General features: G+C 46.6%; 1 protein-coding gene and 1 non-coding gene across 2 annotated transcripts in view; both read right to left on the reverse strand.

Moving 5' to 3' along the window:
• Positions 1 to 1,842: 1,842 nt before the first annotated feature.
• On the reverse strand, positions 1,843 to 1,924 carry trnas-aga. Its single transcript has one exon. It is a non-coding gene; the product is annotated as a tRNA-Ser (tRNA).
• A 785-nt stretch (positions 1,925 to 2,709) lies between these two features.
• Positions 2,710 to 24,539, reverse strand: part of tmeff2a (transmembrane protein with EGF-like and two follistatin-like domains 2a) — a 49,780-nt gene continuing 27,950 nt past the window's right edge. Inside the window, exons 5-10 of the mRNA XM_037280870.1 lie at positions 14,430 to 14,526; positions 8,507 to 8,655; positions 6,831 to 6,878; positions 6,640 to 6,748; positions 4,014 to 4,172; positions 2,710 to 3,545 (exon numbers count right to left, since the gene is read on the reverse strand). Of these exons, the coding sequence (XP_037136765.1) occupies positions 3,449 to 3,545; positions 4,014 to 4,172; positions 6,640 to 6,748; positions 6,831 to 6,878; positions 8,507 to 8,655; positions 14,430 to 14,526 (659 nt within the window). The 3' untranslated portion in view covers positions 2,710 to 3,448. The remainder of the gene's footprint in view (positions 3,546 to 4,013; positions 4,173 to 6,639; positions 6,749 to 6,830; positions 6,879 to 8,506; positions 8,656 to 14,429; positions 14,527 to 24,539) is intronic.

Here is a 24,539-nt window from a genome sequence, read left to right on the forward strand (position 1 = left end):
GTTGTCTTTATTCTAACGTCGGGAAATGCTTTTGCAGGCTTTCCCTATATTGGAAAAGGTAGTACTCAACAAAGTGGAAAATATGTTTGGAGAGTTCCTGTAAATGTGCTGCATGATTTTCTTGCCGCCTTGGTGCATCTGTCGGTGTTCCCGTGGTCCCCCCCCTCTTCCGCTCTCAGGGGCCACTCTGACATGGAAATGGAAATCCCTGTCCCAACAATGAGCTCATCTGGCCTTGCTGTCCCCGTCCGTGCAAAAGTTTCAGAGTTGCTGTTTTTTCCAACCAATAACACGTATGCAATGTATGCAACGTACGCTCTGATACGCGACGATTCAGACAGCAGAAAACAAAGGCCTCAATCAAAAGCAAATGTGAAGAAGTTTTAGAGCAAATTGAAAACATTGGCGTAATGTTTAAATGTGGCCTGTTTTGACGTCTTGTGCATTTTATGAATTTTATTTTTCCAATTTACTCAAAGGTTACTTGGCTCTTGTTCATTCTCCCTGCACAGCAGGGCCATGCATTGGAGAGGCAAGTGTATGTTTTGCGCCCTCCAGAGGCAAAGAGATGAAACTGCAGGGCCTTATTCTGTTTGGGCAGAGAATGGTTATTTTGATGTCGGAGTAATATTTCATTACGATTTATTATGTGTTATTATATATTTGTGATCGCTGTGTAAAGTGTGTTGTGAATAACAAACAGGAGCAGAGGAGCCGAAACGTGTTGCCTCTGCTTGGGCCCAGCTGATCTCAAGCCGGCGATAAGAGGAAACCACCCGAGAAGACCTTTCTGCTGTTAGATTCTGATATGAATATGAATCATATGAATATATGATGAAATGATGTGCAAAATAGCTTATCTGTTAATGTTTGCTTGCAGAGACTCTGTTTCAAAATAGATCTCAAACAAATTCGGCAAGTTACTTTTTCAGCCTCCGTGGATGAGTTCAGAATATGAAACCTACTTTTTTTGTACCTTTAATTCTGCAGTCTTTTTTGCACAAGTATCTGTTCTTAAGTACATAATAATGTAAGGTGATTGTCAAAAAGCAAATCAAGATGTTGTTGAAACCACAATAAGGTGCTTTAGCTTGGAACGGGCTCGAGCTGGATGTCGATGCCCCATCGGCAACTTTTCATCACTAAATAATAAAGAAAAAAGCTCCTGCGGGGTCAAGATGGACAGACAGAAGCGAAGATGATAGCGACCGATCTGCAAATGACCTCGTTTCACAACACAGCGTGCAGTGGGACAAATGTTCACTTAAAGGTGGCCTTGGCAAGCTCGTGTGTGTGTGTGTGTGTGTGTGTGTGTGTGTGTGTGTGTGTGCGCGTGTGTGGCAGTATCAATCATAAAAGCTAATAGAGCACTTTGCAACGCGGGAAGCTTTAGCGTGTTATTGCTGCGTTATTTGTTGCTTTGCGATGATACGCTCGCTCCCTGCAAGTGGCAAAGCATCAATTCTCAAGCTAAAAGGGCCAATCTTTTCCCGCTACTGGATGGCTTACAATTTGTTGATTGCAAAATCAATATCTGACCTGGACTGGCCAATCATTCTTCATGATAGTTTTCAAAGTATGGAGTACCAAAAGGAACAAAAAAGTGCTTTAGAGTAAAACTGTTTGATGGTGCTGCACCAAAAACGTTTTTATATTTGTGTGAAATATTCTCAGAGTGGTGGCAGCAAGAATGATTAAGGCACAGGCAAGTTCCTGGAGGTCAGATTTAGACACTTACTTCCTGCTGCTCCCTGGAGTCATACATATGTGCTTTTGAATATTTCTCTCCAGCAGAAAAGTTCAATACATTTATTTAAACGAGAAATAAACAAAATTAGAGATCGTTGTCGGCAGGATTCGAACCTACGCGGGGAGACCCCAATGGATTTCTAGTCCATCGCCTTAACCACTCGGCCACGACAACCGCCGCCTACGAGGCAGCAACTTCTATTTAAAAAGATGCACAGAAATAGAATCCTAGTTCTAAAGGTTACATGAGAAATGTCCTCAAGTTGATTCACACAAAATATCCAAGCAGGCTGCACGGGAGAATCAAGAGCATGTCTCACAGAGCCTCGTCTAAGATGCACACACGGAAGCTGCAGCTCCGAATTAGGCTAGGCTCCGCCTCTTTTTGCACGCGGACCAGAAGCTTGATACGACACGCCCCTTTAAACTGCGTGCCCACGGCAATGCTAAGCTAGTAGGGGCAAACTACAAGTACCAATGTAACGCAGCTTTGCCCATACGCCAACCAGCGTGCTAGATCTCATCTTCTATTCATATCTGTGCCTTGGATCCATGTAATTGTCCCTCTGTGCCTTTAGTTTACTTGTTTTTGTCAAGTTGATTGATAATATTTGGATTCAAATGATGCAGGTGATAGATGCGGCATATTAGCATACTATTGTATGACATTTGAGTAGATATATTTCGGGTTTGTAACATGTGGGTATTAAGAGCTGGTGCCCACTGAGGCCCGGGTACCAAATGCTCCGTTATTTGATCTCATGGTAGAAGAATATCGTGACCTACACACTCCGGTCGATGCTTTCCCAGTATCTTGTGCTGCGGGCTTCTGTCTTGCAGCGCGTGCGTTTACAATGGCAGCTTTTCCCCTTCCAATAGATAGAAAGAAATACTATATATGCACAATATGTGTATAACCTTTATGCGTACGCGCTGACAAACACAAAGGAGCCGCCGTGCTACATTTTGTGATATAAATTATTTATTTACATAGACAGAAAAAAATGACTCCATCAAGACAACGTAGTAATAACTCATGGAAACGGAACCTAGTAGCTGAAGTCATTGTCACAACCAAAGAAGAGAGCGCTAGAATAACATTGTGACCTCCGTCAAGGGACTCCTCTAACACAAGGTGCAAGGCATCACGTGTAGCCCCCCCCCCCCCAGTACTCCTAACCTCCCACCCATCCAAATGGGAAGAAAAAAAAGCCTTAATAGTCCACTCTTACCCTGCTTTGCACTACCCCCAACCCCCACCTTGCTTTTACCCCCATCGCCTACAAATGACAGACACCGGCTAACCCGCATCTACCAAAAGTCACACATCTAATTTACACTCACACGTACAAACTCACATTCAGTATTCTCAACCCCCCCTCGCTCCCGCCCCGAGTTCACAAGGTCCTCTCCGGCAAGATCTTGAAAGTGAGGCTATCCACAACATTCTCAGCAGGTGAGTCTGGAAGTCCTGAAGCGCCAGCTCTGTCTTTGTTCGTAGCCCCTCGGCCTCCTCCGGCGTTCTTGGAAGTTCATGGAGGGCGAGAGAAAGAGAGAGAGAGAGAAAGATGGAGGGCCCGGCCTCGAAGGGGAAGTCGATCCTACATTTTGGGGGGGTTGCTCTACAAAGTGTGGCGGACGGGGGACATTTAACGAGACACGCCTTCCGGAAAGCGTACGGCCGATCCTTCCGACAGGCTCAGATAAGTCGAGTGGAGGCGCGCATGGTGTTCTCGGAGCTGAAGTGGACATTGTTTTGCTTCTGCCGGTTGATCCTGTTGGAGCGAGGGCACTTTCTGCGTAGGGAGACACACAGAAGAAACACGTTTGGAAAATCTCGTCGTATTTCATTTCGGCACTTTGTGTGGCACTGATGAAAAGAAATGTGAAAAGCGGACGACAACATCACGCACGTCATGTTTGAACTACGGAATCGATTTGGACTTCACCAACCAATCCTGATATTGATGATGTCATCGTGCATACCTGAACATAGTTTCGAGCACGTACGAATTCTTGACAAGTGGCTCTATAACATAATATAATATTCTAGCTGTTATTTTTGGGCTGATCCATTTTCCCTCTTTACTGCTTTTACCCCATCCTCCCGACACTTTACCAGTGCTCATCTTGTTACGAGGTGCAATAAATCGTCGCTCGCACAGATAGACGCTTGGGGCAGGCAGGATGTTTGGATGTGCCGCATCTGGCTTGAGAAAAGCACCCAAACAAGGTCAGAGTGGCTGCCCATTCGTCAGGCTCACCTGGTAATGCAGAGCACCACCACACAGATGATGACCACCTGCAGTGCTCCGATGATGGAGGCGATGAGAACGTAGTGCAGTTTGCCAGAGCCCGGGACCACGTAGAGCACGTTGTACTCTTTGGTGTCGCACTGGGGTCCGCTGAAACCTGAGTGGCAGCTGCAAGCACAAAACAAACACAAGCGCAAACGGATTGCTGCGTCACCTGAAGAAAAAATGAATGTGTTGGATAGATGTGTGGCCAAGACATTATACCGCACAAAGAATCTCCGAAAACATTCCTCTTTTGGGTTGCCCGTACTCATCCTGATTTCTTGTTATGAGGAATATAATCAATGCGAGACACGGGAGACGTGCGAGCTCCAGTGCCGACCGCCGTTGAACGATCGATCAAAAAGACGGGCTGAAGGTCGCTACGGTCGGGGATCAGCCATCAAGCGTCGGCGTGCCGAGATCTGGCCTTCTCGTTGCCTATTGCGCAATTTGCCGCTGGGGGAAATCGTTGACTGATGAGTCGCACTCGATTCATACGTACAAGATTGATATAAGATGCGGAGTGACTTGATAGCTAGTTTCTATTTTATTCTTGGAATACGAATGACCGAGAGGGGTTTTTGAAAAACGGATAATGAACATGTTCCAAACAACTTGAGATGATCATGGGAATGGATTGACAATTACGTACATGTCAGGCAAATCACCGGCTTGAGTCTCGGCGGCCCTTCCTATCTCGCTAACACAATGAATACATCGTATTCGCGCAAAAGCCGACAGCAGCCGACATGGTGACGTTTATCTGGGCTTCCGTCTGCCTGCAGCGAACGACCGTCTTGCGACTCAGCTTTCCTCGCCGGTCCTCAGACATTGCCTTCTCTTCGTGGATACGCCGCAACACACAGACGGACGGACGGACGGACCGACAGAGGGAATCCGGATGATCTCTATCCTCTGAGAGGAGCTAAATGGTCCACCTTTTAACGTTCTGCCTGTCTGCCTCTGCCTCGCAATCTGGCCTTCTTCCACTGAGCCGCTTTCCGGCTGTCTCGGGGGAGATTGTTACCAGCAAACAGCGGCTGAGCCTTGTTTGGTGCAACATGCACACGGTCACAGTTCAGCCTCCTTCTCACACAACGTTTCAACCTTGCCGTCCGTCTTGTGGGTGGGGGAGGTCTGAGCTGTGATTTGTGGGACCGCTAGGAGGCAGCAAAGATCTGTGACCACCCGTCTCTGACAACCACAGCAAAAAAAAAAAAAGTCAATCTAGACAAGCAAGAAAGGAGGCGAGAGAGCGAGAGATAGTCGCTCAGCGAGATATCCAGACCCTCTGGCTGCTCCACTATCAGGCCGCCGTAAATGATGGAAGTTTTAGCTGTACAATTACATATTCCCTCTGTGCAGTTAGAGTTGCGCTTCCTTCCATCTTGCTTTCTCATCGCGCTTTTATGCAAAGCGAACATCTCCGCTGTCTGCATTGGAGTGTGTTAGTGCAGCCCAGAGACGAATGTGCAGTGGCGGCGTGCGGCTCATTAGCGGCTATTTGCTGCTTAATCACCAATGAGGACCAAACACTTTTTATTAACATTCAAATGTGCCTTTCGGAATTTTGCAGAAATGTCACAATTTGTACCATTGACATAATCCCCCCCCCCCCCCCCCCCCCCCCTGCAGAGTTTCTCTGGCCATGACTCAGCATCTGACGCTGGTGAAGATCCGCCACAGCAAGGAACACTCACAAGAAAGCCAAAAGGTAAGCAGAGCTGCAACGAGCTTTGTTGGATGCACCGATGGTGCCGTGAGAAATGAAGTGAATTCATTCTGTGAGCACAAACATTTCTTAAGACGGAAAATAGAACTCCCTCTTACAAAATGAAATGATTATTCTATTGTCTGGGAACAGCGTCAATATCCCTTCCTTAAAGCATTAAACCGCGCTGTTGCTATTCCTTAGCTCATCTATTGTGTTTAGAAATGGGACGCTGAAACTTTTAAGACGTTTGAAATGAAACAATCAATGCCTCTTGCTCAGTTTTTATTCCCCCAAATGTAGCCGAGTAAAAAGTGGATCTAGGGTTGAAAGAAAACAAAAGCCAAGTGCAAAAATAGCGACGCCAGCCGAGTCATCCAAGTTAAAGTGTGTCTGCCGGCGTGCGCTGGCACCATGGCGTATGTACGCTCGAGCGAGACTCTTTTGCTCCACAAATGGATGTCCCCGAGAAAGACGAGAAGGCATCCGAGGATTCCGAGCGCTCCGCTTCAATACGTTCCGAGAGCGGGAGCGACGACACTTGACAACGTGCTCGGGTGTCGACCCCGCACTGCATTCGCAATTCTCTTTGGCTCTTTCAGCAAAGCAGCTGATGACAATGAGAATGAAAATTAATGACGTAATGCGTAGCGTTATTAGCTATAGTGTAAACTTATTTTCATTGTCATTTTGGCACAAACGCCACAACACAGGTTTTTTTTCCTCTTTGGGATTATTGAAATCTCTTATCTCGCAATTCCCATTTGCTTCCAAAAACGAATAAATGCCGCATGTGATTTTCACACAAGGACTGTGCAATGCTGGGATGAAGGACAAAACGGCTGACCTTCCGTGTGTGTGTGTGTGTGTGTGTGTATGCACCTGCATGAGGGCTGGGCAGGTATACTTGGGAACTGACAGTCTCCGTGTACGCAGTAGTTCTTGTAGAGATCTGGACAAGGCGTGTACAGTCCATCTGCTTGTCCGTTTCCTGGCGAGAGAAAACGGAGAGCGAGCCATGAAGCGCGCAAATGTATGTGAAGCATCTGCTCCATACGTTAAGACGCACTTACCGGTGATGTCGGTGGGTGCAAAATGTCTATCTCCGCCTTTGTTCCCATCTGAAGAAAGGCCAGGAAGACACATTGCGTTCAAGCGATGACCTTTGACCCCGGACATTAGGAGATACACGTGGGAATAAATGCCACAGCGGCGGGTCAGAGAATTCAATGTGATTTGACCTCGACAAAAGGGCGCAGGGAGCAAGAGCACCTGCCACTTAATAATATAAATGTGGACAGCATGTGCAGCCATGTTTTTTATTTTCTCTTTTGTGGTGTACAAAGGGCAGAAAAGAGAGGAAGGAGTCTGAGCGCACGCACACAAGATAAGTGAGAGTTGTTCTTTTTTTGCTCCCTTTATTGCCTCTGCTTGGAAAATTGCACTTCACAATAGCAAAAGGGCCGCTTCCCACTCATTACCGGCGCGTTGCGCTGATTTTCTTTTCAAAGAAACGGTCACTCTGACAAACTTTGATTTGCACTTTCACAGCCACTGTGAGAAGGAAAAAAAGCAAGAAATGCGCCGGCCGCGTGCGGCGAGCGTGGGCTCGCTTCTTTCGTGCGCTCCGTCGCGACACGTATTTGAGGAATCGCCATGAAAAATTGGTCGCGTGTGCCACGCTCAGCTTTAATTCCGAGTTTCACATGGGCTCCTCCAAATTTCGGGCCGTAGCGAGCGAGGCCGCTTCTCCCGCGATTGAAACAAATTGCACAAAGTACAGCGTCATCAATCTCCTTTTTCAGACCCAAAGCGTGTTACGCAAACGGCGAGTTAGGACCGATTGCACGGCCTTCGTTTATTTCGTGACGATCGCTCCAAAATGGCCGACAGAGGCGACGGGTGCAAATGAAAGCGCAACTTCCTCACATTCTGCCAATTGCAAAGAGTTGCAGTCAAATGCAGGCAAATTAAAATTAAAAACAAAACATCCTTATCTTCAGCCACATGGATTAGCAGCAAAAAATGAGCCACTTTATGGGCTTTAACCACGCTGAATATCTCTGCGGCTGGAACAACGTAAACAAAAGCTGAATGGAAAATGGAAGACGGAAAGGTCATTAACGGCCACGATAACTGTTTGTCAGATTAGCGTCATGCCATGGAGGCAAAGGCGTCGCCCGTCGCCACGTGGACGGATGGACGATGCCGAAAAGAAAACCACGGCTGGATGTTCTTTGACATTCTCCTGGCGCATTGGCAGATTGAGCTTTGCCATGCCGCTTTTGCTTTATTATTTGATCAAATGTTCCCGCACAGCGTTTGGCGCTTGACGCCATCGCCTGCTTCCTGTGATGCCGACGTGTTTTTCAAGTTGGCAGCCGAACCCGCAGGAGGCTCTGGGGTGTGCTATTCTTATTTCTCCCTGTCTTTTGTCATCGGCTTGTGAGGGGAAAAGATGAAGGGCAACTTTGAATGAGAATTCGCACGTCGGATCGCTCTCACAAATGCATCTCGCCGACAGATGGTGCTTGTTATTCATTTGCAAATTATGGCCACAATCGGTGTCGCATTCGAGAAGTTCAAGGAACGTTAACTTCCTGGAAATGGTCACGATCGACAGGTTGGGCCTGCTCAGCCACAAAGGTAAGTTTCATTTCTGCCCTCATCTCATTTGCATCCCGCTTGTGATTTGATGGGGAAAATAAAATAAGGAAGATGTGGTCATTTGGCAACGTTGGAGTCTGACCTTGGCAGTGTCCCAGGTGCCTGACCTCGATGCGTTCCTGCTTCTGACAGGAGGCCTCCTTCACCTGGCAGGGGTTGTCATAGGAACGACCATCTGAGGCACACACTGGATTGAAGCTGATGTGGGAACAGTCGATGTTGCACACGCACCTGCGACACACACACACACACACACACACACAACGGCCCAGTTACGCCGGACGTAGAACATCCGCCGCGAGACGTCAGCGAAAAATGACTGCCTAGTTAAACAGCCTTAATGTAAAAGCTTGACTGTATGCATTTTTTTTTTACAATTTATTATTGTAATCCCGTTGGAATTGTGTTTTGACACAATCGGCAAATAGATGAAACTTTGCACAAAAGACGACAGGCTGCACAGAAGGCTGGCCCGATAAAGGACCTCCCTCACAATGGAAACAAAGAGATAAGAAAAGCGCACATTTCACAGCTTCTTGAAAACAGCCCTGAATGGAAAGTACAAACTTGGCCGCTGATAATATCGTGGCATTAGCATGCCATTATGCCAAAGTGTTTGTTTACCATCTCTTTACGTCCTTCCGCACCTGACACTATCTCCGCCCAGCTGAAAGTGGATAATCATGCACACTGGTTGCTCGGACGCCTTTCGACGCGCCTATTGTACCCAAGTGCTGATCCAAAAGAACACACTGAATTTTAATGAAGTATCAAAGTCAACATATATCTTATATGTATCCTTTTGTTTGTTTTGATAATTATATACAAAAATAATATTATAATAATATTATTCGAGAATAAAATATAACAATATTGTTTTTATAGCTGTTTGCCAACAGCTGAGGTTAAGAAAGGTACCAAGGCTATTTGGAAAATAAATATACAGATAGGAAATGTCCAAAACATAATGGCACACTGTAAAAGCACTTTTATTGATTGAATGCTGGTTTTTTTTTTTTGGATCCGGTCATATAAACATGTGCACCATCTTCATTGTACGTGTTCCAGGCCCCGCAACGTACCTCTATCTATTGCCTCCGAGTTACTATTTGTTTTTGAATTCATTCATTTAACCCGTAACATAAAATGAGTGTTAATTAGAAAAAAGAAAAGTCCTTTTTGTAATGATTCCCTTATTTTCTTCCCCCTTAAAGAACATCCGACAATGTTTTAATTAACCGGCTTTTATATTCCATGTTGTACTAAATTCCCAAGAGACAGACTAAGTCAATTCGTCATTTATTCATTTAGCCCTAATCGGCGAAAGCATATTAAAATGCAATTTATGCAGCTAAATGTTTGCTCTTCCGCAGAGTTGAAAAAAAGGACTCAATTGGCCTCTTTTGAGCCGTTGGCAATTGACGGATGCCGACGGGTACAAAAAAAAAAAAAACGTGCATCTCGGCATCAGTGAAGACTCCAAATTGTCTGCAGGTGGAGGCTTTGGGTACAGCCTGCACTTCACTTCACTCCACCGAGGACAAAAAATGGACCGTACACCGTAATTAGGAATCTGTCATTATTCTCACTGCCTTTTCATTTTCTCTGTTACGACAAATATCCTCAGGCAGGCATTCAGGCAGGCAGGCAGGCAGGCAGGCGGCCACTTGATTGAAATGGCGTGCAGCAAAGTATGGCAGGATCAGTGCAAGTCAAGAAAAGCAAATAGTAGCGCCATTGTTACGCATCACACGGCAGAACCAAAAGTCCCTCGAGACAATGAACAAAAGCTAATAAGTGGCCAAGGTTTGCAAATGTTGATATTTTGGGAAAGACATTCACCAACCTTTTTCTTTTTTTTTTAATGTCGCAAACATTTGTTTTCGTCGCCAAATGATCCTGAACAAAATTTCCGGAACCAAATCTAAATGTGGGCATATAACAAATCTGTAAAATTTCCGTTCCAAGTCAACGCAGTCAAAATTGGAATGTGAACGGTTGAGCAGAATCGGAAGGACAAATTGTTTCCTTTTATTGAACTCAACGTGCATCTCCCCCATCCTGAAGAGGAGCAACCACATCTAATGATGTCATCCTAGCGTGGAGGCAGAAGTAGTCAAATCTGAGCCACGGGAGATAAAGTGGTTGCCATAGTGTCGGGAATTTATAATGAACATCTGAAAATGAGATTGACTTGAAATCAGCCCCAAGACAGGATTTGGGATTCCGCTGCGTTTATGGTCCAAATGTGAGGAGTGGGTGTGAAACACGACGCCTCTTTGTAGGAGAGCGCTTCTCCCTTCCCGAGAGGCCCCCGTTGGTCAGCGGCTGATGCCTGGCCTACATACATTTTTAATGCCGACTCTCACTTTGCCTACACTATACGGCTAGACTGCATTGCGTCAACACATCCTAATGCATCTCACAGGCACAACAGTGCGCGCTTGGAAAGTGTGCAAAACACACCTCGGTCTTGTGAGGTGACGCTGTTTTTTGCCGTTTCACACACACACACACACACACACACACACACACACACACACACACACACACACACACACTCACACACACAAACACACACACACACACCAGGGAGGAACAAAGCACCATTAATGGTGTGTGTGAAGGCGTGTACAGGTGTGTGTTTGTGTGTGTGAACCATGTCTCTCAGGAGATGGGCTTAGCAGGATGTGTTGTATTGATTAGTTGCCTACGATTATTTCAGTCCCATCAAAGCAAACCCCCCCCCCACCCCTCTCCAGACTGTCTGCTGGCTTCAGATGGTAAAAGGCACTTCATGCTCGGGCCGGCGGCCCCAAAGTCAATTTTCCCCCTTTGCTTGACTGGAGAAACATGACATATATGCAGGCATAACCTCAAAAGTGGAAGACTTTCAAATTGAAAAGGGACGTAGTGACTTTTGGATTGCTCGGCTCTGGAGTAGCCTGGCCACAAACAAACCCTGTTACAGTTTGCTTTGAGGGCCGACTTTTTTGTCCGTAGTTACAGTTTAACACCGCAAATGGACCTAAAAGGCTTTTGGGGGATATATACGTACGATCGATCCTTGAGGTAAATTGCTCATTTTGCTTAGGCCTCTTCGCAGAGCGGAGTGTTGGAAATAGCGAGCGCTGGCAAGGAAAGGAGGCGAGTACCGAGAGCTCACGGTCACCAAACTTGGTGAACTCAAAGGAGTGCTGCTTCGGGCCGGACCGAAATAAACCTGTCATTTGTAATATTGACTTCAGACCGTCCTGTGTTCCTAATGATTATCTATACTGGACTTAAGACTTTGAGCTTGTCTGGGGTTTGACATCATTGATTCTGTCTGTTTGGATCACTGATGGAAATCTCAGATTTGATGGCAGCTTTTGAGGACAATGACTTTTTTGGATGAAGGTGTTTCACATTGTAGGGAAGTTGATGTCGGGCGAATGCGACATATTACGAGAGCAGCTGTTAAAAAGCCGGCAGGCAGGCAGGCAGGCAGGCAGGCAGGCATTTGAAACCGTTGGTGTATCTGGAGCCTCCAGAACATCTCCACTGCCGGAATAATGAGCTGCCAGGCCTATTTGGGGTGCCTGAAGGTGTCAACGTGACCTCTGCAAAAGACGGAGTGACTATCTTACCATCTCCCGCCTTGCTATCAAAAGACAAAGCATAGCCTCGGCAGTAAAATAATGACCACGCAACACAACACAGCATCCCACGCTGTCAACAAAATAGATTCCAACACACAGTGCGGCTACAATCATCTCCTGACCTCAACCCGACTGAACATCTTCAAATGTATATCCAACAAATTGTCAAAATGTTTTTGGAAAAATTGCATTCAATGTAAAGAACGAGCTTTTCACCCAAACAGTTCAAAATGATAAATAAATAAATATGAATCAAATGTAATTGACACCCATGAAACGTCGGAATATAATAACGGCCTGGCCTGCGCCTCCCCCAGAATGGTTGCTAAATTGATCACAAGGCACAAAGAGCCAAACATCCTCACCGTCCTAATAATAATCAAATCCAATTCTTTTTTAATTCCTTTTGATTGGACTCTTTGATTTGAATCCACCGGAGGCCTGTCAACATCCGTCAACGTCTTTGTCTTGTCAAAACCAGCCCGACGTTGGGTTCATTTCACGACTGTCTGGCAAGGATGAAAAAAACCGAGGGAGCTAAATATAGTTCTGATAGAACTGGGGCAAAGAAGTTGTCAGATAGGTGGCCCCGGGCTATCCATCCCTCCATTTACGGCTGCTTATCTGGCATCGGGTCGCGGTGCCGCTCGTCTTTTGCAGAGCGAAGGCAATCCAATCATCCCAAATGTCTACAGGTGCAAGGGGGCGGGAAATAGGTCAGCCGCAGGCTGTTTGGCTCCTATACTGCTCACAAACCATCAAGCATACAAAAGATTGGCCCTCGCAATGCCTCCTGAAGATTATTTGACACAAGTCGTGATTTTTTATTTTTTTTTGCTGCAGCAGCAGCAGCAGCAGGGAGCACCACTGCCAATCTGAAATGCTGCAGAGAGGAGATCAACTCTGTTTGAAACCTGGTTGCATTTCCAGAAGGCACGGCTGAAAAGAGGCAAATTATATCTCCACGCTCAAGTCTAGAAGTCTCCAAAAGGTAAGGCCTGCTTTTTTTCTAGATACGTAGGTGCTGATTGCAAGTTTCTATCTCAGCATTTCCACAGATGAATCTCTGCGAGCGGCCTGCTAATGATCACACGCAGGCTAATCTGAGTTGATTTCTCAAAACAGTTTGCCACTTTGTCACGCGTGTGACGTGTGTGTGTGCCTCAACGCTTCGACAACTGTTAATTGTTTTTAATCGATGGAATGAAAACAGGAACGTCGCCGCATTGGCGCTCGCTCGCTCGCTTGCCCACCCGCTTTGTCATTACTATGATTGCTCTCCACTTGATTGATTAACTGGCAGCTGCTATGATTGGAATCAGCTGCTGTCTGATTGGAAGAACCTGTCATTTTAATCAAGATTTTTCTTTCTTTTTTTTTTCCCCGTGCACGCTTGCATGCCGGATGGTTGCCTTCTGATGAAAATGACACCATGTTGCCTTGTAATTATCTGTCGGAATATTAACCAGAAATATTCTTGCTGAGATCCGTTCGGGCTGTGCAGAAAGTGAAGAGTGCTTGTTTGACTTTTTGTTTGCGTCAACCTTGATGAGATGCATGATTGCTTCGGGTTGTCTTTGCTCTCGTGTTAAGCACCAAAGCGAGCGCACCATATGCTGTTGTTTGTTTTGAAACGGTACTCCTGTGAATTGTCTATGAACGCTGCATTTAGCGGGTCGCATTAGCACGAGTCGACTCGGGCTGTTTGGTACACGCAACATTTGATCCCGAGCATTCCGGTTACTGTGGCTTATATTCCCGTTGCAGCCTTTGTGCGATCATTAGCAAAGACTGATTTTTTCCAACACATCTTATCCTGCCTTTTGAAGCTTAGCATGTCGCAACTACATATCTGCGATGTTAGCATGTACATTTCAAATGTGGCAAATTGCGAGAGTCTGTCAGATGCAAGTTGTCAAGCCGAACATCCCGGGATGCGAGCCGAGTGTTTTGCATATACGCAGGCCCCGAGGCTGTTTGTATTATGGTCTCTCTGCTAATGCATGTGGATGACTTGATAAACGGCGAGCCAGGCGAAGCAAAACAAAGAAGTCCAAATGTATGAACGCGTCCTCGCCGAACTACTTTTCTTTGTGTGAGCTAAATTCATTTTGGCCTGACATTGGCAAGTCCTGTAAGGATGGTAATTGGATTTCCAGAATGAGCGAATCTCTGCTTTCTCTCTGTGGCGCACAATAGTAATTGAGGTTAAATGAAATGGTCAGCCATGCACCAAAGCTCAGTGGAGGTTCAGCGTGTGCTGAAAAGTGAACATTTCTCATCCACGCGCTTACTCCTCTAAGACGGTCCAATAAATGACAATAGCAACAATCGGGATGAGCGATTTTGTCCCCATCATCTTACCAAACGTCCTCTGCGTCCACGTCACACTCGGCCCCAAACTGACAAATGTCACAGGTGGATGTTTCCTTCTGACCCGCTTCCGCCGAGCCCTCTCCTCCTGAAAGACAAAAATGTCAACATTTTAATCTCATAGTGTGTCTGGAACATAGCAATCATTTCTTTTTTTCTCAGCACATTTGCACATACAATATGAAAATCGACATTAGCCATTGAGTAAAAGCAGCGGATATCGTTTCATGGTCAAATGCAACGCAGCACACTGGCCAACGTGCTTCTCCTCGCGCTCGCCGTCCAAGACAAGGGAGGTTTCCATGTGAAACGCTATCTCCTCCATCCATTTGGCACTCCCGACGACGACGCCCATCTATCACTTTCTAAATCCTGCTCTTCTTTTTGGACGGCCTCTCTTATTCCATCCTGCTGATTTTTCTCACAGCGTGCTTACCGCCATCGGGCTTACACTAGCTTAGGGACTCAGCCAGTGCATATGAGGATTCGCAAGTGGCTGAGGTGGGTGGGGGGTGGCGAGGGATGGCTGAAAGAAAAGGCAATTTGGATCATCTCAAATTGCATTCTCCTAGCGCATACGGCTCTTGCCGGTCTCTGCACACCTTCCTTGCGGGCCCACGCCTCCTCAGACGCGTTCTATTTTTAAACTCACAGGGGGGGACTACAGAAAAGATGGTGAAGGGGCGGAACTTGGCATCATTTTCTCGTGTTGTGTATTTAATCTCCCTGACACGCGGACGCCCACGTTGCCGCCGCCGCCGCCGCCGTGTGTCGCCTCTTTCATTTTCCCCTTTTGAAACTTGTGTTATTTCTTGTGATCCCCCGCGACACATGAAGGAAAACGAACTCTTGATGCCAATGAGTGGTGTGCGCCCAACCCCATTTGCCGCCATCGGATCAAGTTGGCTTTCACTCGGAATCCGAAAGGTCAAACTTTCATTTTTTTGACTCCCCCCCACAGATTCCTCAAGAAGTTGTTTTTTTTTGTTCTGCAAAGCAATAGATTCGGCCGACTTTCAGGAGATTCTTAGAGGTGAAGATTAGGAGGTCCTGGGCTCGTGTCGTCCACGGTTGAGAATAAACATTCAATCGATGGGCAACGTCTCGAGTGGACAGTCTTGTAATTAGCATGCCAATACATCAACAGCGGGCCCAAGGCAAGGTACACACAAGGATTCGTATACTTGAAAAGATTGATTCTCTGCTCCGGACTCCAAAAAGATTCCGCAATCCAATCCCCCAAGACAGAAATCTCAAATGATTGTGAACAAGACACAGCATGGGGTAGCGCATGTTTGTTTTGGATTCACAGCGCTTCCTTGTTCCTCCGTCAGGGCGCTTGTGGGTTGGCTAGATCCTATTTCGCCCTTCGTCACGACTTGGCAGTCACTTATCTGCTTTCCACGCCTGTGAGGTGGCTGGATTAGCTAGTATGCGGTGAAAAACCCGCCTGCAAACATTCAGACAGATTTTTGCACAATCTTTGCCTGTAATGTACATGGATGGAGTCTAGGATGGTAGAATGGTTTCTGAGTGGAAGCTGGAATAGGCTGATTGGTAATATGAGCTCCCCTTATTACGGTGGTGCGAAGCCTTCCTCCCGCTCTTCCTCCCATTGTTTCTCACTCCTCAAATCCCAGATAGACCTTCATCCCCCTTGTTGCTACATCTGCTAAATCCTCGGAATCAAGAGACACGCTTGATAATGACCAACATGATTAGCCTGATGGATAGATAGATAGATAGATAGATAGCGCGCGCTCTCACAATAACACCGGCGCTACATCATGTCGTATCGATCCGTGCTTGGGACTCGCCCCGCCTCCGTCGCTTTGGCGTGGCTTTGTTTTCCTTCTCAAAAGTGCAAGACTTGCGATCAAGTTTGTCGAGAAGACCCGAGAAGAGATTAGGCTGACGTGACATCAGATTAGAGGAGATGAGGTGGATGGATAAACATCCAAAGGACAGTTGAGCAGCAAATGGCAATCAGACGCAGAGAAGAGGAAACCTGCCGTGCTTAAAGAGCGTGGCAAATCCGCTGACTGCCGTCTGCGCTTCGGCCGTGCCGGGAGCGCGGCGTCATGCGTGGAAAGAAGCTCGGATCGTTCGACGCCTGACGCCGAAGCCTTTCCTCATGATCGCGACACACACGACCTACTGTGTACTTATTGGCTTGGAATATAAGGTGCCTAGACTGACGTTCATATATATGACTATACTTATATTCATTGAATACGATGTCCTCGGATCTGAATCCGATCAGAATTATTCAAATGTGGATAAAATCCGAGAAGGCTCAAAAATGAGCTTCTGTGCTTTTTTCCCTTGTTTATGCTGCCTTTGTCTGATTTACTTGAGCCATTCAGCAAAATAAAGAAATAGTCAAACCAATATGATCGAGGCTGGGAGTAAAAAAAACACGGACAATTTGATGCATCAGAAACTCTTGTGTGTGACCTTGCAAATGCTCTTCTGGATGAGTGGCCTTAAAATCCCGCACGCTCACTCTATGAGATGGTGTTTTGGACCATTGTGCTCATCCAAATTCACATCATGAAATAACATAAGCAATTTTGAACAGGCACCATAAAAACAAGCTCATATGAAGGAAGGCCTTAAACGCGGGGCAAAGAGCTCAAAAAAATGATGAATGAAGGTCTCAAAGAGCCCTGGGAAACTGACAAAAACAAGATTACTACGACCTTGGTGGGGAACTCTCTGAGGACACCAAACCGAGAGGAGGGATGACTGATGAACCGTGCTTGCTAGCTGCGCGGGCTCTCGGAGACAAGGGAAGGCCACGCCGCATCGGCGCTATGTTCGGCCGCCAGAACGGTCACGGCGCACATACTTGGACCCAAGAGGAAAATGAAATTCCTGCCATGAAAGACGTGACGATAGAAAGTAACAAGCGGAAATGACGAGCATGTCGCGGGTTCAACCGGGGGTTTTAAACGCACCGCTAGCGCCGCCCATTCAGGCATGCAACGGGAATTTTTTACCTCAACCCAAATATCGACTGCACGGCAAGGAGGATTAATGTTACCTTCCCGTAAGCCGACACGCGATCCGTGAAAGACGAGCCGCTAAGAAATCAGCACCAGCCTACGGGCCTCGCGCGGCCTCGCTTGATGCTGCCCGATCAATGGTCGACGGCCGCGTACCATTTGCATCATAGCGCGGCTCACATGTAATCTTTGGGCCGTCGAGGCGCTCCGTTCAAAGACGCCGCTGACAATGAAACAATGAAGCCCATCCGTCAAAGTCACACCATCAACAGGTCGGTGCCCCCGAGCGGCCCGTCCCACGGGGCGAGAGAAGGCAAAAAAAAGAAAAAAAAAATCTATAACTATAATGGATATCAATATTGAAAAAGATGACGGATGAGACTGCTGCCGGAGGCCAGGATTCAATTTCTATTCCTTTTGTTCCTGCAGGAGAGCGTCTCACTGCTCACAAAGTCATTTGTCAGCCGCTAGGCTCAATGAGGAGAACGCAGCGGCCTCGTCCAGAAAGTGAGCCAAGGGCACTTGTTCCACTGACGCAAATGGCAAAATGAATTAGCTACTAAAGAATAATGACCGACATAAATAATGATATCATCGGTGACTTGGTGTGTGCCGGATATAAAAATAAAGAAATAATCAGCATGCAGACGGACGGCCAGGGCTGGGCCTGCTGTTCAAGCCTAATAAAGAAAGAAGCTCTTCAACAGACAGAGGAGGCGGACAGGACTCTTCTCTCTGGAGTTCACTGACAACAGCAAATTTGCACGGTTTTGTGCATGTGATGTATTTTGGGCGCTGATTCAAATGATTTCTAATATGAAAAATACTCTAACGTGCTAATGACAAAACGAGGGCAGATTCAAAATCAGTCTAAACTATTCAACTTGAAAAATAGTCCAAATTTGTTCACCGGCTTAATCGATACATAAACGTGTTTACTTCACGATATATGAATACGTGAAACATGATTTACCAAATTGCCAATGAGGATGGTGTCGGTTACACCAAATACTGACGCCGCACATCCAATCGGAAATACGGTCCTCGATAATCGTCATACCATTTGCTATGAGCATAGCGAGCATTAAGATAAAAGAACCGGGAGAAGATAAGAACTATGGAAAAAAAAAAAGTGGCCTGCTTCTGAAAATGTAGCCACTTTGTCTTTGAGTTGTCAGCTATTGATCCAGATGAGCAATGCGTGACACATCAATTATATGAGATGAAGATGAATACCGTTTGAGCTAATGCAGTCAGAAAACGAGGCCAGGGCCAAACAAACTCAGCACTATTTGAATTGGCACGGCATCTTGCGCCGAACCGTGTCGACCATGACCCAAAGCCCCGCGAGCGCCCGGCTCACTTGACAAATCCCGCCGCAGCTCGGGCCCAGCCGCCGCCAGGTAAACAAAAGGACGCCGGCGCCGAGGAGCTGCTAACGGGCCCACGAGCGGGGTCTTGGAGATGGGTCGAAGCCTTGCCCAATGGATTAAAAGCCCGCAATCAAACGTTTTCCCAGCTTTGCGAGGATTAGTCTCTCTCCGCATGATGTTTCTCTTTTCAATTCAGGCACCTATCTACACTCGCCCAGAGTTGTGCAAGGCGTCTTGGGTTGAAGAAAAGAACATTTCATGACTTCACATTCAAAGTGACAGCGAGTAATGACAGTGCACGGTTCTTGAGAATTTCTGGGGCTGACAGTGACGCTGACGCTACGCTTGGTTGTTTACACGAAGCGGAACTCGGTGAAGCCATTACAGACAAAGAGTCGGAAAAGGTGTGCTGCTTGAAAGCCCCAATTTCATCGCAGCCTTTTTTTTTTTTTTTTTACTGTTTGGATTTCCTATCTTCCACCAGTATATTTGAAAATTCAATTAATTTTCCACTCGCTGGTCAATTCCTGAGAAACGGCCATTGCGATGCAAAGCATATGCTGAAAATGTCGTAAAACGTCTTGCTTTCTCTGCTTCTATATTTAGCCGTTTCAAATACGCCTTTGGCTGGCTACCCAAGTGAAAATGTCAAAGGCAAATTGCAAGTTCAGGATACACGATATGTCTTTCTTTAAAATGTACTTTTTTTTGTCAAAGGTTCTACTGGATAGCAGTATGAGTGACTATTCAATAATTGAGTGCTCGTAGTGGCCCGGTCCCTAATAATAAGGTTCCCAATGACAGCGTTGTCGACACAAGCGGATTCAAGGTTGTGCTTTGTGCCCACGACGGGCGCACTCGCGGCGAGGTCATCTTTTGCAGCTGGTTGAAGGGTGCGCAATCATCACCAGATGAACAAGTCATCCACTGGTGAAGGATATCAATTGGAGAGGGCTCAGTGGATGCAAGTACGGCGAGTACAGCTCGCAGCCACTCCACTGTCCTCGGCATCGGCTTGCCGCATTACGACGGGGAAAGCGGCTTCTGATTTAGGGCACCAAAAAAATGTCTGAAATGACTTTTTAAATGCCTTTGTGCAAAAGGTGATTGAGATTTGTGTCAGTAATAACTACGTGCGAACATGCAGACTTGCCAGCCAGCCTTTTTCAAAAAAAGAATAGCTGTTATTATTCTGTCCTTTTGTCTGGAAAAAAAAACCCATCCAGCCAGACTTTTTCAAAAAACTAGCGGTTCTGTCCTTTGGATTGAAAAAAAACAACAACAAAAACCCGTCAGAGAACGTCGTCATCCCTGTGAACGGCCACGTCCTGCATTTGATCAGACGGCAAATTTGATCAACTGGAACAAAACGAGGTTACGTGAATTGGCGGTGGTGTAACAGTCGGACACAAAACAGAATGACAATCACATAATGGCGCCCAAGAAAGCCTCAGGTAAGATGAAAGCCATTTTATGCACTTGCAGGGATGTTCTATGACAAATGGAAAAGATTGACAAGACATTTGAAGGACATTTTGACAAAGCAAGGGATTACAATTGATTTTTCTTTTCAGACTTTGGTGCAACGTCCATTTCTTGAACGCCTCGGATACAAACTTTTGAGCGCGAGCAGACAATTGTGGTAAATGGCTGGATTGCATTTGACAGTAATAAAGGCGATTAGGAAAAACACCCAATGTGTGCTACGCTTGGCGGGAAAGTTAGTCTTTGAGCAGATTCTCCTTCACGCCCTTCAGGACGAGCTGGGTCTCCTTGGACAAACAGACAATTTGGCAAACGCCGGCCCCTTCTGTCCCCGTCACCCGCTTGCTCCACGATGCATAAATAGTTTGAAAACGCCACGGCCTTGCGTGGCCAACTTCACGGTGTCAGCCGGTTGCCGTCTTAAGCCTCTCCGTGGCGCACTTTATCTCGCCACCGGCCCGAGGGGCCAATCTCACGCCGCTGAGAGCTGGAGAGGCGCCTCGGACCTCCCCGCGCTGGATAAATGGCGGCTCGAGCGAGCAAGAGCTAGAGAGCTTCACGCTGCCGGCAAATCCTCTGCACACAAGCACCAGAGTGCAAAGGGTGGGGGCCGAGCCGGGCAAGCCTGGGTAAACGTGTTTGCCTCTGGGTTTTTATTTTTTGGAATACACTCTTGAGGATTCCCAATTTATTTGTCGCGATCAGGGGTCACATTCAGATTAGCCCCAATTTGCTTGGTATTTTTAAAACTCCCCTTTGGTTTGAGGCATGACTGCGGATGCGGACGCTTGTTGACTGGCAAATACGTTGCAACATACTTACAAATATGTTTTGAACATACTATCCACTCACAAACATTTACTCCACATGGGACTTGCGCATAAATTCAAATAAAACGAATCAAAAAGTGCAAGCAGTTTTGACTGGCAAGTAGAAATGTGCAAATCCTTTTAAATGTATTTGTTTGTTGACATCCAGGTTGCTTAAGCACCAGACAACTGGCTTTTTTTTTAAATCAAGCTGGCAGCTCAGAAAGAAGTCAATCTCTGATTTGCGTTATGCAATGGCTGAAGGTCCGTACTGGGCCCTGAAAAAAGCCCATCTGATAGCATTCTGCCACTTCATTAGATGAGGCTGTTCTCGGAACAAATCTTTCTCTTCCTCAAGGCTGCGAACAATTTTCCAACAGAGAAATGAAACACGGAGCCAAAAGGGAAGGCCAATAATATTTCCCATTTCCCGCTGCATCGTCGAAGCAGCTGACGGAGCCTCTTTGGCGGAGTCAAAGATACTAAAGCCTTGTTTCTCACAAGCAGGCAAAGAATTTCAGGCAAAGTCAGCTGTTCTCCTCGCATTCAATTCCTCTTGGATTCCCGATTGTTTCTGTGAGGTGACCTCCATCGACGCGTTTGTTTGAGTAAAAGTGCGTGCCGGTGATTCCGGCAACTCACCAACCTCACGTTTCGTTCGAGTGCCTTTCCACTCCAGATGTCATTGACGAGAGAGCGCCACACATAATCATTAAAAATGCAAGCCACTGCTATGAGTATTGAAAGGCATCCAAAAAATATACAGCCTTCAGATGTTTGAGCACACAGCGAGAGCGGTGCTCTTGAACGTCCCTCAAGACAAACATCTCCAAAGAGAAACGCTCATATGCGCTTTAAAGAAGGAACTGATGCCGAGCGCATTTACTAGGTCACGGCAAACTAAACGGCAGCGTCTGCTTGTTGCATTCTGGAAAGGGCAGAATAAATCTCATTTGTTTGGAGACCCAAAGGTGAATGAAGGCATTTTCCAGAATTTCTTTTCAGGCGTTTGCTGCACTGGCTCTTCCAATCCATCCAAAGTAATCTTGCCCAGCTCCCTTCTGCTGCATTCGCTTCAAGATGACCCCCCAAAATCAAATGCCTAATGCCTGCGAGATGGGGGTCGGGCCCAGAGGTGACCCCGGCGGTCTCGCCGTCCCGCTCTTCATCCACCTCCACTGATAGCTCGGATGCACTCGGATTCCCTTCCCGCAGCTTCTGAAGAATTCATTTCAGTCGGAGCCCCCCGCCGCACTCCGCTCTGACATGGCGATGGAAATGTGAATCATCATTTCTGAGCGGCGCGATTGGATGCGTTTGGACCGAGAGGCCGAGGCGGGCGGGCGGGCGGGCGGGCGGATGGATGGCTGAGAGGGAGCTCTCAGAGTCCATCCCTCTCGGTCTAGATTACAGCATTATCCCCGGAGCAAAATAAAGGCTTATCCGCCAAACGTGTCTGCTCTGAGATGGCAGATCAGCTTTCGTGGCAACTCTACAGAATCTTCACAGTTGGCCTTAAAGCGGATCCGTCCAAGAGTGGGCCGCCTGGCTAAATTCTGACACCGGTCTTGGCAAACGTCTCATTTGCAGACGTACGTGAAAGGAATAAAAACCTCCAACATTTACTCCTGTCTTTTTTTAACTTTATTGACTCGCCTCCATTTTTTGGCATCGGAATGTTGCGGCCCACCTTGGTTTTATGGATGGCGATGAAGAAGAGCTACTGAGCAAAGTCAGCTTAATAAATCATCAAATCAGATAATGAACAAAACTTTACTCACAAAATATTGATCCCCCTCACCTCCAGATAGATATGGTTCCAAATGAGCTGTTATTGCAGTTATTTCCTAACCATGTCCCTGCCCCGCCCCCTTAGCATGCGCTTCCTAGCTGAAGCTGAAATAGCAATAATCCAAATCGCAATCAAGTCAATGTAGTCCCCAAGAAGATCAAATTTGAGCAGGGACATACTTGGACAAGAAAAGCAGCTCTGGCAGTTTCCGCACTGCTAACGAATGCAACTTTTGCCTTGACCCGCCGCCATCAGTACAGTGGAGGTCCTTCTTTAAACTGGCGGATATCGGCGCCAAATGTCAGCTGGAGTCAAGCTCAGGCTTCTAAATGAGGCTGGGAGCCGATCTGCCCTTCGGCGTTCACCTGCCTATTAGGCTGGAACATACGCATTGGCGGGATGGCTTCTCCGCGCCTGCAAGTGTGTGTGTGTGTGTGCGAATAAGAAGGCATGTGGCATCCAATGACCAAATAGGACACACACATAAATGCACCGAGACACAAGAGTGAGCCGGCGGTGGTGAACCTTATCGAGAGGCCACAAAGTGAGAAGATTAGATGACTCACTTCCATAAACCTCTAACTTGGTTACCATGCCAATAGCGCGTGCATGCGCGTTGTCCACAATGGATGCTGTTGAGCCAGGACATTTGGCAAAAGCTACAAAGCGTAGCGACCATCATTTCCTCGCACCAGATCAATTTCAATTGGATTGACAAGTGCAGCGGTTCATTAATTCAAATAAATGAAGTGCTTGCAGATCCATAATGTCAGAGGGGCTGATCATGAGATTAATTACACCAATCATGCTATTGTATTTTCATTAAGTCTACTGTTTATCTTTTTATTAGTCAACCTTTAAAGAAGTGAAAAGAAGTGACAGACTGTGCTGACTGCGCACGCTTTGTTTGTTGTGTATGCCGCAGTTAGTACAGAATGAGAAGGACACAAAAGAGTGACGGCCATGCAGGAGATGTCATAAATGAGGGCCGTGACACTGCTTTGTACGGAATAATGAATGTCCCGTTCAGATAGAAAATGGCAACGTTTGATTATTCTGACCTTGGAAAATAGCTTTGTGTAGAGAAGAGTTGCCTTGAAAAATCAAGGTTGGTCTTGTTGGGGACTCAATTAAGGCCACAAAAGGATTTTCTCAACATTGAACTGAAAAGACGCAAACAACCCAAGTCTTAGTTTGACTGATAGTTTGACACGATTCGTGATGAATATTATCTGGAGGCTGAACAGCTGTTAGAGATGGCGCTTGCGTGTGAATGACCTCATCGATTAGTCAACATGGATTGCGGGATTGACATTTTATGGTGGATAAATTCCTTAAATTAGACCAAAAGCAGCCCGGTCTTGGTTTGCTCATGCGAGTTGCGTCCGACCGCTGGCAGCCCCCCTAAAACGACGAACGCTGACCCTGTGAGCGGACTTGAGAGCATTTGCCTGCACAGCTGACTTCCTTCCGATTAAGAAAATCAAACACACCAAGCGGCGTACGCCCTGGCGAGCATGCCAAATGGCAGCTGCCCAGCTGACCAAAGCTTTATGTGAGCAAATTTATCATTGGCCGTTAAAATGCGCTGGATTTGATCCTGGGATGGCCTTTTCACGTACGTAGCTTTCTTC

Source organism: Syngnathus acus, chromosome 21 (assembly GCF_901709675.1).
Source record: "Syngnathus acus chromosome 21, fSynAcu1.2, whole genome shotgun sequence".
In the NCBI taxonomy this organism is placed as follows: Eukaryota; Metazoa; Chordata; class Actinopteri; order Syngnathiformes; family Syngnathidae; genus Syngnathus; species Syngnathus acus.